At 41.9% G+C, this 13,653-nt stretch overlaps 1 protein-coding gene and 1 non-coding gene across 2 annotated transcripts; both read left to right on the forward strand.

The window, feature by feature from the left end:
- The first annotated feature begins 34 nt into the window (after window positions 1–34).
- On the forward strand, window positions 35–6,168 carry LOC138411832 (eukaryotic translation initiation factor 4 gamma 1-like). Its single transcript, XM_069533001.1, has 13 exons — window positions 35–474; window positions 867–1,007; window positions 1,272–1,508; window positions 1,644–1,748; window positions 2,387–2,905; window positions 3,174–3,346; window positions 3,511–3,636; window positions 3,717–3,798; window positions 3,914–4,012; window positions 4,322–4,456; window positions 4,578–4,659; window positions 4,770–4,913; window positions 5,022–6,168. Exons 1-13 carry the CDS (start codon window positions 88–90, stop codon window positions 5,195–5,197), a joined length of 2,406 nt encoding a protein of 801 aa, XP_069389102.1. The 5' UTR covers window positions 35–87; the 3' UTR covers window positions 5,198–6,168.
- LOC138411965 (small nucleolar RNA SNORD66) lies at window positions 729–806 on the forward strand. Its single transcript, XR_011244454.1, has one exon. It is a non-coding gene; the product is annotated as a small nucleolar RNA SNORD66 (small nucleolar RNA).
- Window positions 6,169–13,653: the final 7,485 nt, after the last annotated feature.

A 13,653-nucleotide genomic window follows, 5' to 3' on the forward strand; every position in this document is an offset into this window, starting at 1 on the left:
TTGACCCTATATATATAGGCGGCAAGAAGCATCTGCATCATATTTTCTGAAGGACCAACATAAAATATTCAACTTGAGACAGGAACCATGTCAACTAGTACGAGATTAGATAGTGAACCACGTCCCTCTGAGCAGATCCAGAGGAAAGTCATCCCCTGGAAAGTGACAGCAGACTTGAAGCTGCACAAGGCTGAGAACCCCTGGGAGTCTTCAGTGAGGACAGGTGTTTACAGCTGCGCAAAGCCAGAGAACGATCCAGAGCAGGTCAAGACCCAAGTGGTGTTCAAACTGTTCCGCGGCATCCTTAACAGAGTGACCCCCGAAAAGTTAGATATCCTGGTGAATCAGGTGACTGAACTCGACATCGACACCAAGGAGAGGCTGAGCGGAGTCGTAGAGCTCACCTTCGAAAAGGCCATCTCAGAGCCAAGTTTTTCAAGGGTCTATGCCAAAATGTGCCAAAGCCTCAAGATGGTAAGTATGGCCTTTTGAATTCTTTGAAATTAAGCCTGTGAATGTTTGTGTGTTGATATTTTAGCTTAGATAGTGACAAAAAGCCTTCAAGTGTGAGGAATTGGTTCAGAGAAGGAGCACAATATGTGTCTGTGATCTACTAATAAGGACACAATCACTTTAATATAATGATATGATAACCATGTCTGGTATATGTAACAGAAACGTGCTCCTGGATTGGTGTTTACCATTCAAGTCCTAGTTTACACATACCTCTACCAGGCTGATGACATGAATTTAGTGCCATAGTTCTGGGCCAATGGTCAAAGTAATGGGATCGAGGAACTGAGAAGCCATTTGCACTACATAACCCGACCACACGTCCTCTCCTGTCCTGTTTTCTCTCTTTGCAGCTCACAGTCCACACCCCAGATGGACTGAAAGTCACTTTCAACAAGCTTCTGCTCCTACGTTGTCAAAAGGAGTTTGAGAAAGACAAAGATGACAATGAAATCCTGAAGAAGAAACAGGAGGAGCTGGAGGCTGCTTCAGGGGTACAGTAACGTATTAAGAACTACCAGTTGGGTTTTTCATTTATGCACAAAGGAAGTCATGGTGATTGAACTTGAGTGACTGATGGAGGGGATCCAAAGACAACCACATACTGTGAAAGCATTATGCAAAGATGCTACAGAATCTTATCTATATTTGGAAATGTCATGTTAAACATCTGGGTTTTAGAGATATAAACTTAACTATCCCTCTGCTAAAGTTTCTTTTTCTTGATCCATAATTTTTTCAACATCTTTCCCTGACAGGACCAGGAGAAGAAGCAGCTCACTGAAGAGTTAGAGGAGATTAAATACAAGGCCAAAAGGGAGTCTGTGAGTAACCTGAAGTTCCTCGGTGAGCTGTACAAACTTAAAATGCTCACAGATGGCATCGCGTGCGACTGCATTACCAAGCTGCTCAAGGACAATGATGAGGTGTCCCTGGAGTGCCTGTGCACCCTAGTGTCTGCCATCGGCAAGCAGCTAGAACTTGGGATAAGAAAGGTACAACACTCACAGTTACATATAGAGGAAGTGTGTGGTAGAGAGGAAATTAAGTTCACATGCATATTCATTACATGTATATTAGTTCTAATGAATGTGTAGCTGGATTAAGTTTTAATTTGTGCTTGTCTTCAGACTCGTTTGGACGAGTGTTTTGATCAGATGAAGCAGATTGTAACGGTGAAGAGTACCAGCAACAGGATCTGCTTCATGTTGCAGGATGTGCTTGAACTTCGACTTGTAAGTTACAGAAGCAACACAAACCACAGATTTACACAAGGATATGCACTGGCAATCATGAGACAAATAAAGCAAAGTGCTTATGAATAGAACCAATCAGATCACAATGATTGATGCAAGTCCATCAGTGCTGAGACCTGCTTTCAAAATTGTTATGCAAAGAAAATGAAAATGTCAGAACACATTCACTGATCCACTGTGTGGACCACTATCAGCAAAATCTGACAAAGAATGTATTAGTTCAGCAGAATCAACAGAGCATTGCACCATATTACTTGGAAATATGATTCTATGTCACATTGTGCTGATCATCCAACACTATCCTGTTTACTGAAGGATCAGTGGGTTTAATCATTTCTTACATTATTTGTCCTATCTTGTTCTCATTTATGTATTTTGTGTTCATGACTATAGGTATTATGTTGAATATGTTATCAGTCCCTTATTAATTAACATTTTATTTACATTTCACATAACTCATTTTCTTATTTCGGCTCTTCTAAGAAAGTATATATTTTCTGACGTCTAATATTCCTTGTTTGGGTCGATCTTGTCAAAAGTGGAACTGTTAGTAAAATATTTATCATTAATTACCTGTGTCCTGCACTCTCCATCTCTCTCCCTTCCACCCATTACAGAACAAGTGGGTTCCCCGGCACAAGGACCAGGGCCCCAAGACCATTGGCGAGATCCGCAAAGAGGCTAATCTGGAGGGCCAGCGGTTCAACCAGCAGCCCCACCGACGAGACAACCGATGGTTCAACCAGCAGCCTGACCGACGGGACAATCAACGGTTCAACCAGCAGCCTGACCGACGGGACAATCAACGGTTCAACCAGCAGCCTGACCGACGGGACAATCAACGGTTCAACCAGCAGCCTGACCGACGGGACAATCAACGGTTCAACCAGCAGCCTGACCGACGGGACAACAGACAGTTCAATCAGCAGTCTGATGGACGGGACAACCGACAGTTAAACCAGCAGTCCGACCGACAGAAAGGCCAGCAGTTCAACCAGCAGCCTGACAGACAAGTCGGTCGATGGTATCAGCACCACAGCACCTTCAACTCCACCAAGCCCAGTTTGACGGAGGAACAGCTTGAAAAGAAGTCCAGCGCCATCATCAAGGAGTACCTGAACATCAATGACATGAAGGTACGCTGATGAGCAGTTGTTAGAAGAATGAAATGATACCTTTAGCACCACTTTCCTTTCCTTGACAGTTCCTTACCTCACTCATTTCCTGTGGCTTCTTCACAATAAAAGTCGCTGTGTAGTTTGCTGGGTGAACAGTTTTAATGTGAAGTGGTAGCAGCACTTTGACTTCTCGCAGTAATAGTTACAGTTATGACCGTTACACTGAAGTTTCTGTAAACATCATCATTTATCTCTGTCTGTGTTATGTCCCTCACTGTCCCAACAGGAGGCGCTGCAGTGTGTGCAAGAGTTGAAGAGCACTCAGCTGCTATTCCTTTTCGTGAGAAAAGGGCTGGAGTACACGCTGGACCGCAACGCCACCACCAGGGAGCGCATGGGCCTGCTGCTGCACCAGCTCATAAAGAGTGGCATCCTCCCACCTGAGCAGTACTGTAAAGGGTCAGTGTTGAGTTCCAAAGAGGTTTCACAAAACCAGCCAAATGCTAATTCAGTTGGAAAATCTTCTTTTCGTCATCTTATTAAAAACCTTCAACTAGTTTTTTTTGTTTTGTTTTGTTAAATCTTCAAATACATATTGAGATGTGTGCTCTCTGTTTGTTCAGGCTTCAGGGAATCATCGAGGAAACTGAGGACCTGGCAATAGATATCCCCAAAATCTGGCTGTACCTGTCAGAGCTGCTCACTCCCATGCTCCTTGAAGGTGGGATCCCAATGGGAGTGCTTTTCAGGTAAGTAGCCAAAATAGAGAAGGAAAGTTTTTAATTTCTCATTCATTCACTGTTAATTTGTTCCTTGGTTTTGTCTCCAGGGAGATTTCAAAGCCTCTGATCCCTCTGGGAACAGCTGGAGTCCTGCTGGTTCACATCCTCAATGGACTGTGCAAAGCAATGGTGAGAACTGTCTCCATATGTGTCTCCTTATGTCCATTGTCTAGATTCTATGTAATATAATGATCAGTGGATGTGTTTATGAATCAGTCAGTAACTATGTGTATCTTCTCATCAGAGCCGTGAGAAGGCAGGTATAATGTGGAAGGAGGCCGGCCTCCGGTGGAAAGACTTCCTGCCCGAGGATGAAGACGTCCACAAGTTTGTGACAGGAAAGGTGAGAGGTCACTCTCTAGCTTCATCACCAACTGAAAGATGATCTGAAATTTCAACTATGCTTTTGAGATATTAACAGGTTTAGAAACTAGTACGAGTGAAAGTGGAATATTGGAGGAAACGTCAGTTCCTTTGAAACAAAAATAGAGAAGAAACTGAAGATGGGTCATGATTTAAACTCTGTGCCATCTTCTTTATGGTCAACTCAAAGTTGACAGTTAGGTTTTGTTAAATATGGTGAATTACAAGTGGGGGGAGTGGAGGTACCAGGAGGTGCAAGACATGTTAAACATTATGCCTCTGTCTATAGAATGTGGAGTTCACTCTGGGCAAGGAGACGAAGGAAAGTCAGAAGAAGAAGCTGAGCTCTGCAGAGCAGAAAAAGGAGCTGGACACACTGATTCAGGACAAGGCCGACAACCACACCATCTCTGACTGGATTGAGGTTTGTTCCTCCAGTTCAAATTCAATCTACAATCTGTTGTTGTTCTGGCTGAATGTTTCCTCTGCATGAGAGGACTGCAGCTGTTTTCTACATGTGCGTTAATAAACATGTTTGTGTGTAGAACAACCTGGATGAGCAGCAGACCTCCTCCAACACGTTCATCAGAACTCTGACGACCTGCATCTGCCAGTCAACAATCATCTGTAAGTCAAGTTCTTCACTTTCCTTATGAGAGAATATGGATAACAGACTAAATATGATGAGGTGATGGTCCTGTCAGTGTTTAATGAAGCTTTCCTTTCTTTTACCTCAGCTGATGAAAACTACTACATTGTGGACCACGATCTGATGAGACAGCGAGCCACACTGCTGAAGAAATACCTGCATGATGAGGAGAAGCAGCTGCAGGCTCTCTCTGCCCTGCAGGTCCTGATGGTGCAGATGGATCACCCTAGCCGTGAGTCTCATTACTCATATATATATTTTACTTTCAGACACCATGAATCTGTTTCTGTGCACAATGATTCTAATTGTTTGAAATATCTTGTCGTCCTCCCTTCATCAGAGCTGCTGCGGATGTTCTTTGACTGTCTTTATGACTTCGACGTGATCACGATCAGGACGTACTACAAGTGGGAGTTAAACAAGAACCCCGGCGAGCAGCAAGGCAAAGACGTGGCCCTCCAGTCTGTTACTAACTTCTTCGCGTGGCTCCATGACTTGAAGGCTGCCAATCGCTGAAACTTAGGACTGAACGATTAATAGAAATTTGACCACGATTTCGGCCTCTCACGCTCATAATCGAAGAAAAACGATTAATGTGCCGCCGCGCTGCCTGTATGCAAATTACTGCGCTGTAAAGCAGAGTGAAGGCACCAGCTGCAGCAGTGAGTTTGTGGATCGATTGTGGAAAGAGCGATTGACAACATGGCAGAAAAGCAGCCCGAGCCTTTAGTTGAAAAGAAAAGTAGGGCAAGCTCGGTCATTTGGAGACATTTTGGCTTCAAATCGTTGGACGTAGAGCAGAAGGAGATTGTTTGCAAAGTTTGTTACGCCGTCGTGTCTGCACCCCAGGGCAACACGACAAATATGTTTAACCATTTAAAGTTCAGCTATAAAGTGGTCTATGACAAAGTACTGACAGAGCAAAAGACCCAAAAAAGTGCAAGAGCTTCAACTTCAGCCACCGCCACCGCAACACAGTCCTCCATTGAGGACACTCTTTCCAATGCCGCTCCATATATCACCGGCTCCCGGCTGCAGCGAGAGATAACGGAGGCGGTGACGTTCATGCTAGCGAAGGACATGTGCCCCATCAGCACAGTTTGCAACCCAGGGTTCAAAACACTGGTGAAGACGATGGACAAGCGGTATGTGTTGCCATCCCGCAAACACTTCAGCAGAGTGGCACTGCCTGCTTTGTATGATAAATGTCGCGCTGAAGTTGAAAAAGATATCTCCACTGCCAATCAACAAATAATCGTGTTTATTAATCGTGATTTCAATAGGAATCAAAATAATCGGGATTATTGTTTTTCCCATAATCGTCCAGCCCTACTGAAACTGACATCAAATTCTTATTTCCATCTTTTTCATCCATTCCTTCTCTTTTTCCCTGTGAACTGTCAGCAGAGGGTTCACTATCTATCTATCTATCTATCTATTTTTTTTTTATGACAAATGGGAAATAAGAATAAAAAATGATGAACACATGCCTGAGTTAGTGTTTGCCTCTGATCCAGTTTCCTTTATTCAAGATTCAAGATTCAAAGATTTTATTGTCAAATACACAGAGAACACACGTTTCCCTATGAATTGAAATTCTTGTGCTGTCCTTTCTGGAATACCGACCAAATTTACATAAAAATTCAATAAGGCTATGAACATGTTAAAAATAAGGCAGAAACAAGGCGAATGAGGTGAATAAGGTGAGGATTGTGCAAAACACTTCTCTCTGTCCCTCTGCCCCCCCACATTCATTTATTTATTTTAATACATGTCAATGACTATTTCACTTTGTCCTCCCATAGTCTCTCTCTCTCTCTCTTTTTCTCTATCTCATTTCAGATATCTCTCACCCCGGAACTTCAGGACAACAACTTTTACCATTATTACTATTTTTAATTACAATATTTCAGTAATTAATTATTATATAAATTGTGCCTGTTATCACTAATAAATAATAGTCTTTACACTGTTGTTTACATTTTAACTAGTCAGATCTGATCACATCTATCACTCTCTCTTCTCTCCCCACTTTTCCATCCATCTCTCCTCTCCTTTTTCTTTGCTACCGGTCGAGGCAGATAAGCGCCCACACTGAGTCTGGTTCTAGAGGTTTCTCGGAGTTTTTCCCTTCACAGTCTCAGAGTGCTGCTCATTGTTGAACTGTTGGTTTCTCTATTTAACCATGTCAGGATGTAGATGTTTTAATAGTTGGCCAGACTTAAAGGTGGTGTTACGGTTTTGTTGTGGCTGGACCCGGAAGCAGACAAAGAGAGGAACAGTTTGTGAAATGAGTTTTTTTTTAATGAAAAGCTTGTGGCAGGCAGGCAACAGGCTGAAGGCTGGCTGAGGGTGAGCAGGAGCGAGGGCATGCGGGTTGAGCTCTGGCGATCCTGAGGCAGGGGAAAAAACAAAGTGAGTCACATGTACAAAAAACAAGCGAGGAGGTTCTTTTTCTAAGAAACACTACGAGTGAAGCTGAGAGTGTGAACCACAGGAGTGACTGTAACAACCTGGCAAGGAGTGGAGGAGAGACCTGGGTATTTGTAGCGCTGGTGATGAGGATGATTGAAGCCAGGTGTAGAACTCATGCCAGGAGTAGAGACCACACCCACGCACACCCGAGGAGGAAAAGGAGGAGGAAAAGGAGGAGGGACATGGAAAACACCACGGAAACGGCACAAGCCATGACAGGTGGAGTGAAAAGTCATCAGTTGTGGAGAGGAAGGGATGTGAGATTGGGATTGCTCCCAATCTGGAGCAAAGCCTACCCTTGAGAGGTGGATACCGGCAGCATTACTTTCTACTTCATGCATGCACCAGTTGGCCAATGATGCCATCCAGTGGATATAATCCAACATAGATCAATTTAGTTTTTAATGATAATCATCAAAAACAGTAGCATCAAGTTAGTTAATAAATTAGGGTAAACAGGCGGTAGTAACCATTTTGATTTGAAATTTAAACAAGGGAAAATGTGGTCTTGATGTTGTGGCCTTGTGACCACTGACTACAATCTGAACTATAAACTTTATAGACGAAAAATACACAACATTTCATAACGTTTCTGGAAAATGTATTATATTCATTATCATTATTTATGTTGTTCAACTTAATTTCATTTTAAGAGCCAAACACATAATAACTTTAAGTTTATTTCAAGGTTCAAGTCACGGCTGAGGTTTTTGTTTGACTTTTTAAAAAGAGATTTAATAATTAATTATTGAAACTTTATTGATCCCTCAAGGGGAAATTCTTTTTCCACTCATTTTCATTTTTTTATACAATCCCCCACACACACAAAGGGCTCAAAGACATGCAAATTTGGAAAGAGATGGTAGAGTGATTTACACGTTTCTGTTTACTGGTCCTCACATTGTTTGTATAAATCAGCAAGTTGATCATATAATAACAATCTAAGTGAAACTGAGAGCAGCATGGACACAGTCACTGAGTGGACTGAAAAACCTTTTCCATTTTCTTCTTCAAAGTTTTAGTCCAAACTTACTAAAAAGTTAATAAAAATACAGAAAATCCTGTTCTATCACTCAGACACGGTAAATCAGCCAGTACCTAGTCTCAGAATCCAGTGTGTGAGCTCCTGGTACACCCACAGTGATAAAAACTCTCTTCTTGTCGTCCTGATGTGAATCACGCCGCATACAAGTTACTCCAGATCCAGATGGACACGATGGTGATGAAGCTGACAGAGATGAAGATGATGTATAGGCCAAACAGCAGGCTGTCGATGACCTCCCCCATCATCTGCCATTCCTCTGATGTGTTGCTGCTCTGGAAGTGTTTGTCCACCTGCAGACGGATGGCCATGAGGTCTCTGCTCAGCCTCATGGCTCCTCCAGGCCCGGCTCCACACAAGGTTTCTCTGGAGGATTGTCTAAAGATCTCTCACTGAGATGTGGCTCATGTTGTTGTTCATTGATGGGGCTGTTGGAAATGAAAAAGATAAAAATAGATTTATTCGTCTCATTTGTTTGCCTGTTATTTTGCAGGATTATGCAAAAACCATTGGACGGATTACCAGGAAACTTGAAAGATGTGGTCGGAATCCCAGATATCTTACAGATCAGTCTTTGTAAATACAGGGAACACAAACTTGTCAATCTTAGGCCTCAATGGAAATTGCTTTCCATATCCTTAACAGAACAGCACCACTGTAATCTGGATGTGGTTGATGTGGACAGTAAGTCCGCCTGTCACGCGGAAGACCGGGGTTCGATTCCCCGACGGGGAGAGACATTTACATAAATATCTGTTAATTATGTTACTATGTTTCCCTGCAGACTCTCCACTTCCTGGCCCTTACTGAGACCTGGATCACTCCAGCTGCCCTCTCATCTGCCTGCTCCTTTTCACACCCCCTGAGACAAACAGATCGAGGAGGAGGAACTGGTCTCCTCCTCTCCCCCATGTGGTCCTACCAGGTCCTTCCCCTGGACCACCTTCCCAGATCTGCTTTTGAATTCCATGCTGTCTCAGTCACACTTCCTTTCAAACTCAACATTGTGGTGATCTATCGCCCTCCTGGTCCTCTCTGTGACCTTTTGATGAGATGGATGCCCTCCTGAGATGCTCCCCTGACGATGGCACACCGCTCGTTGTCCTGGGTGATTTCAACATCCCCCCAGAGAAGCTGCGCTCCTCTGAATTAATTGACCCACCGGGCCGGGAATCAATTCGATCTTGTCTTCACAAGGTCCTGTAGTACCCCGGCACTCTCTGTTACCCCACTCACTGTGTCTGACCACCACGCTGTCACTTTCTCTCTCCCCTTAAAATTCACCACCTCCCTCGCCCCCAGACCTCACATGTATGGAGGACGAGAAATGACTTAAGTATAAATAAATAAATGTAGAAATAAATGTGGAAATAAATGCATAAATAAATGTGGGAATAAATAAATAAATGTGGAAATAAATAAATGTAGAAATAAATAAATGTGGAAATAAATAAATACATGTCTTAATTTTATTTCCACATTTATTTATTTATACATTTATTTATTTCCACATTTATTTATTTCTGTATTTCTGTGTCATATGCAAATGAGTAAGGGCGGTCCTAACCTCAGTCTTGAGCAGGATTGGTCACAGGAGTGTGATGATCCAGTTCTACTACTTCTGCCTGTCAGTGCTGACTGTTGTGCAGTAGCTGCTGTTTGCAGTGTTGAGTCAGTTCACACTTAAAAACAAGTTCATAGTACACCTTTTATTGGATGATTTAGTAACAGATTTAAGATAATGTGTTAAGTTATTATTATAAATCCATGGTGTCTGATCATGTCTGCGTGTCGCTCCGGTCATTTTATCACCTGGTCCTGACTGTGAGCGTCTCCTCTCATGTTGTACTGAGCACAACATGTTGACGAGTCATTTTTCATGATGTTTAAATGAGTTTAATAAACTCTGGAATCAAACAAACACTAAGTAACTTCATGTACTGATCAGGTCCTGATAACTAGTGATGAGAGTTTATTAGTTACAGTGAGAGCAGCTCAGAGAGGAGGAGGAAACAGAATGAACTAGTGATGAGAGTTTATTAGTTACAGTGAGAGCAGCTCAGAGAGGAGGAGGAAACAGAATGAACTAGTGATGAGAGTTTATTAGTTACAGTGAGAGCAGCTCAGAGAGGAGTAAGCAACAGCGCCCACTGCTCTTTGCAAAGAAAAGTCTAAAAAGCTTACAGCACCTGGTATTCCCAGGCGGTCTCCCATCCAAGTACTAACCAGGTCCAACCCTGCTTAGCTTCCGAGATCAGATGAGGTTGGGCGTGTTTATTTGTATTTTTTTCCTTTTATTATCAAAAATACATAATTTTCATACATTTTATGTACAAATATTACATTTTATATACATATCACGTCTTTATCTCAAACTACTGTCTGAGATAAGACTCACACATCCAAAGAAAATAAATATTAAATCACAAAAAGACACCAAAATAACAACATCATCCAGTGGGTGTGACATTAGATTCACAAGTTTTAATGGGCCATGTTTGGCGCTATTGTAACCCTGCTAAGAAGGAAGGAATATTCATTTTTCTCTCATGTCCATCACACTTTCACCCGCATTGACTATTTTTTGGTTGATAATAGATTTCTCTCATAGGTATCTAATTGTAAATATGATGCTATTGTTATTTCCGTTCATGCCCCTATTTCTATGGATATTTGCATTAAGAGCTTTAATTCTACGTGTGCGCCATGGCGTCTTAATACACGCCTTCTTTAAAATGATGATTTTGTTAACTTTGTCTCACAACAAATTGACTTCTTTGTGAGCTTGAATAAAACACCCGATGTGTCTGCCTCAGTACTTTGGGAGGCCTTAAAGGTATACATCAGGGGGGAGATAATCTCCTTTGAAGGATATGAGAAGAAACTGAGGAGGGAGAAATTAATTTAGCTGACGCAACGCATATCTGAACTTGACAGGTTGTACGCTACCTGAACTTCTATGTTCCCAGTTCTATGAGCATGGAGATAAGGCCAGTAAATTATTAGCACACTAATTACGTCAGGCATCTACATCTCACCATATCCCACAAATTCAGACTAATTTGCGTATCACCACTGAACCCATGGAAATTAATAATGTGTTTAAGGAATTTTATTCAATTCAATTCAATTTTATTTATATAGCGCTAATTCATAATTTACATTATCTCAAGGCACTTTACATTTAAAGGTCAAGACCTTAAAACAATATTAACGTAGAGAAACCCAACAGTTCCCACAATGAGCAAGCACAGGTGACTGTGGAGAGGAAAAACTCCCCCTTTATGTCTCTCTATTAATCTGATCAAGATACCACTCCTGATTTTGCCATTTTCTTTGAAAGTTTGGACATTCCCTCACTTGATCAACCAGCTGCGGAAGAGTTAGAGAGGCCAATTACTATCGCTGAACTTAATACAGCTGCATCATCTCTGCAAAATGGGAAAAGCCCTGTTAGCCTGCACCAATAAGCATATTAAATGTTGATTTTAAAATTTTATCCAAACTATTAGCATTACGTCTGGAATCCATCCTCCCTTCCATCGTTTCCTTGGACCAAATGGGGTTCATTCGGAATAGGCACTCTTTCCTTAACCTTAGACGTTTGTTCAATGTACTTTACAATGTCTCCTCTTCTGACACCCACGAAACTGTGATATCATTAAATACCAAAGAGGCATTTGACAGAGTTGAGTGGGATTACATATTCTATGTCTTGGAGAAATGTGGTTTTAAGAATAGTTTTATTTTATGGATAAAGTTGCTTTATTCAGCCCCACAAGCCTCAATCAGGACGAATAATTTCCATTCAGAATATTTTCGCCTTTTTCGCGCTCTACTAGACAGGGTTGCCCTTTGAGCCCTCTATTATTCGCAATCACTATTGAACCTCTCTCGATAGGCCTTTCGGTCCAACCACCTTATTACAGGCATATTTAGAAATTATATTCAGCTGAGAGTTTCCCTTTATGCTGATGACCTACTTTTATATGTTTCCAACCTGCCTGTCTCAGTTCCCGCTGCTCTTGCCACTCTTCATTCATTTGGTCAAATATCTGGACATAAATTAAATTTAACAAAAGTGAGATATTTCCCATTAAGCCCGCTGTTAGAAGTATCCCCTGGAAAACCTTCCCTTTAAAGTTGCTCAATAAAGTTTTGTATATCTTGGTATTCATGTTACGCACAAATCTGAAGACCTCTACAAAGCTAACTTTGCCCCCCTATTGACCCGAATCCAGAAAGACTTTGAACGATGGTCTCTGCTTAATCTGTCTTTGATTGCACGTGTCAACTCTGTTAAAATGAATGTACTCCCAAGACTCTCCTACCTGTTTCGGTGCATACCACTCTTCCTCCCTCAGTCTTTTTTCCGTAAACTAGATAGCCTGATCTCTGAATTTATCTGGAATCAGAAGTTTCCTAGGCTGCAAACAATATTTGCAAAGGCCAAAGCCACTGGGAGGGCTGGCCCTGCCAAATTTTAGGTTCTATTATTGGGCCACCAATATCAGGATTCTCAAGCACTGGCTTCAATATGAGGCTTTAGATCCTCCCCCAGCATGGCTGGTTATGGAGGCAAGTTCAGCAAAACCAGTGACCTTGAAAGCCCTAGTATACTTCCCTATCCACTCCTCCATTTTTCCCTACACCAAGAATGTGATTGTTAAGACCTCACTTAGGATTTGGGTCCAGTTTAAGCGCCACTTTGGCCTACAGACATACTCTATTTATGCACCACTAGCGGCTAATCATGCTTTTCCTCCTTCCCTTATAGACAGTGTTTTCTTAAGGTGGACGAATTTTGGTATTCATAACTTCAAAGACCTGTATATGTATATATATATATATATATATAATGTTTTTGCATCTTGCAACTTTTAGTTAAATTCTCACTTCCTAAGCAGCACATATTAGCAGATATTTACAAGTCCGCAGTTTGGTTCAGGATACATTCCCTAGCTTTCCTAATTTACCCTCTGATTCTGCTTTGGATGGCTTCCTGACGCCAATTCCTACTCTTAAAGGCTCTATCTCATATATCTATAATCAAATTAATATTTTATGTTCAGAGCCCCTAGGCTTAAAGTCACTCTGGGAGGAGGACCTGGGTATGGTGATATCAGAGAAAGTCTGGACAGAGATTTTGAGACGGGTACATAAATCCTCTATTCGCGCTAGACACAGTATTATTCAGTGTAAAGTTGTACACTTTACCTATTACACTAAGGCTCAACTGGCTAACATTTATGATGGTGTAACTCCAACTTGTGATAGGTGTCAGCAGTCTCCTGCAAACCTTATACACCTGCTGGCATTGTCCATCTCTACATAATTTTTGGGTTGAGATTTTTAAGTAGTAGAAGTTGGGGAAAAAATAAAACCAAATTCTCTGAGTGCAGTGTTTGGGGTTGCCCCCCCTTCCCCTTCCCATTCTAAATCCAAAAAGGATGTA

This window comes from Paralichthys olivaceus, chromosome 10 (genome assembly GCF_024713975.1).
Source record: "Paralichthys olivaceus isolate ysfri-2021 chromosome 10, ASM2471397v2, whole genome shotgun sequence".
Lineage (NCBI taxonomy): Eukaryota > Metazoa > Chordata > Actinopteri > Pleuronectiformes > Paralichthyidae > Paralichthys > Paralichthys olivaceus.

What these genes read in the sequence shown, in the direction of transcription:
- LOC138411832 (XM_069533001.1), top strand. Translation starts at nt 88, where the DNA reads ATGTCAACTAGTACGAGATTAGATAGTGAACCACGTCCCTCTGAGCAG. An exon ending in CCATCTCTGACTGGATTGAG is followed by an intron (nt 4,457 to 4,577) that starts GTTTGTTCCTCC and finishes GTTTGTGTGTAG; the next exon opens with AACAACCTGGATGAGCAGCA. An exon ending in CTGCCAGTCAACAATCATCT is followed by an intron (nt 4,660 to 4,769) that starts GTAAGTCAAGTT and finishes CTTTTACCTCAG; the next exon opens with CTGATGAAAACTACTACATT.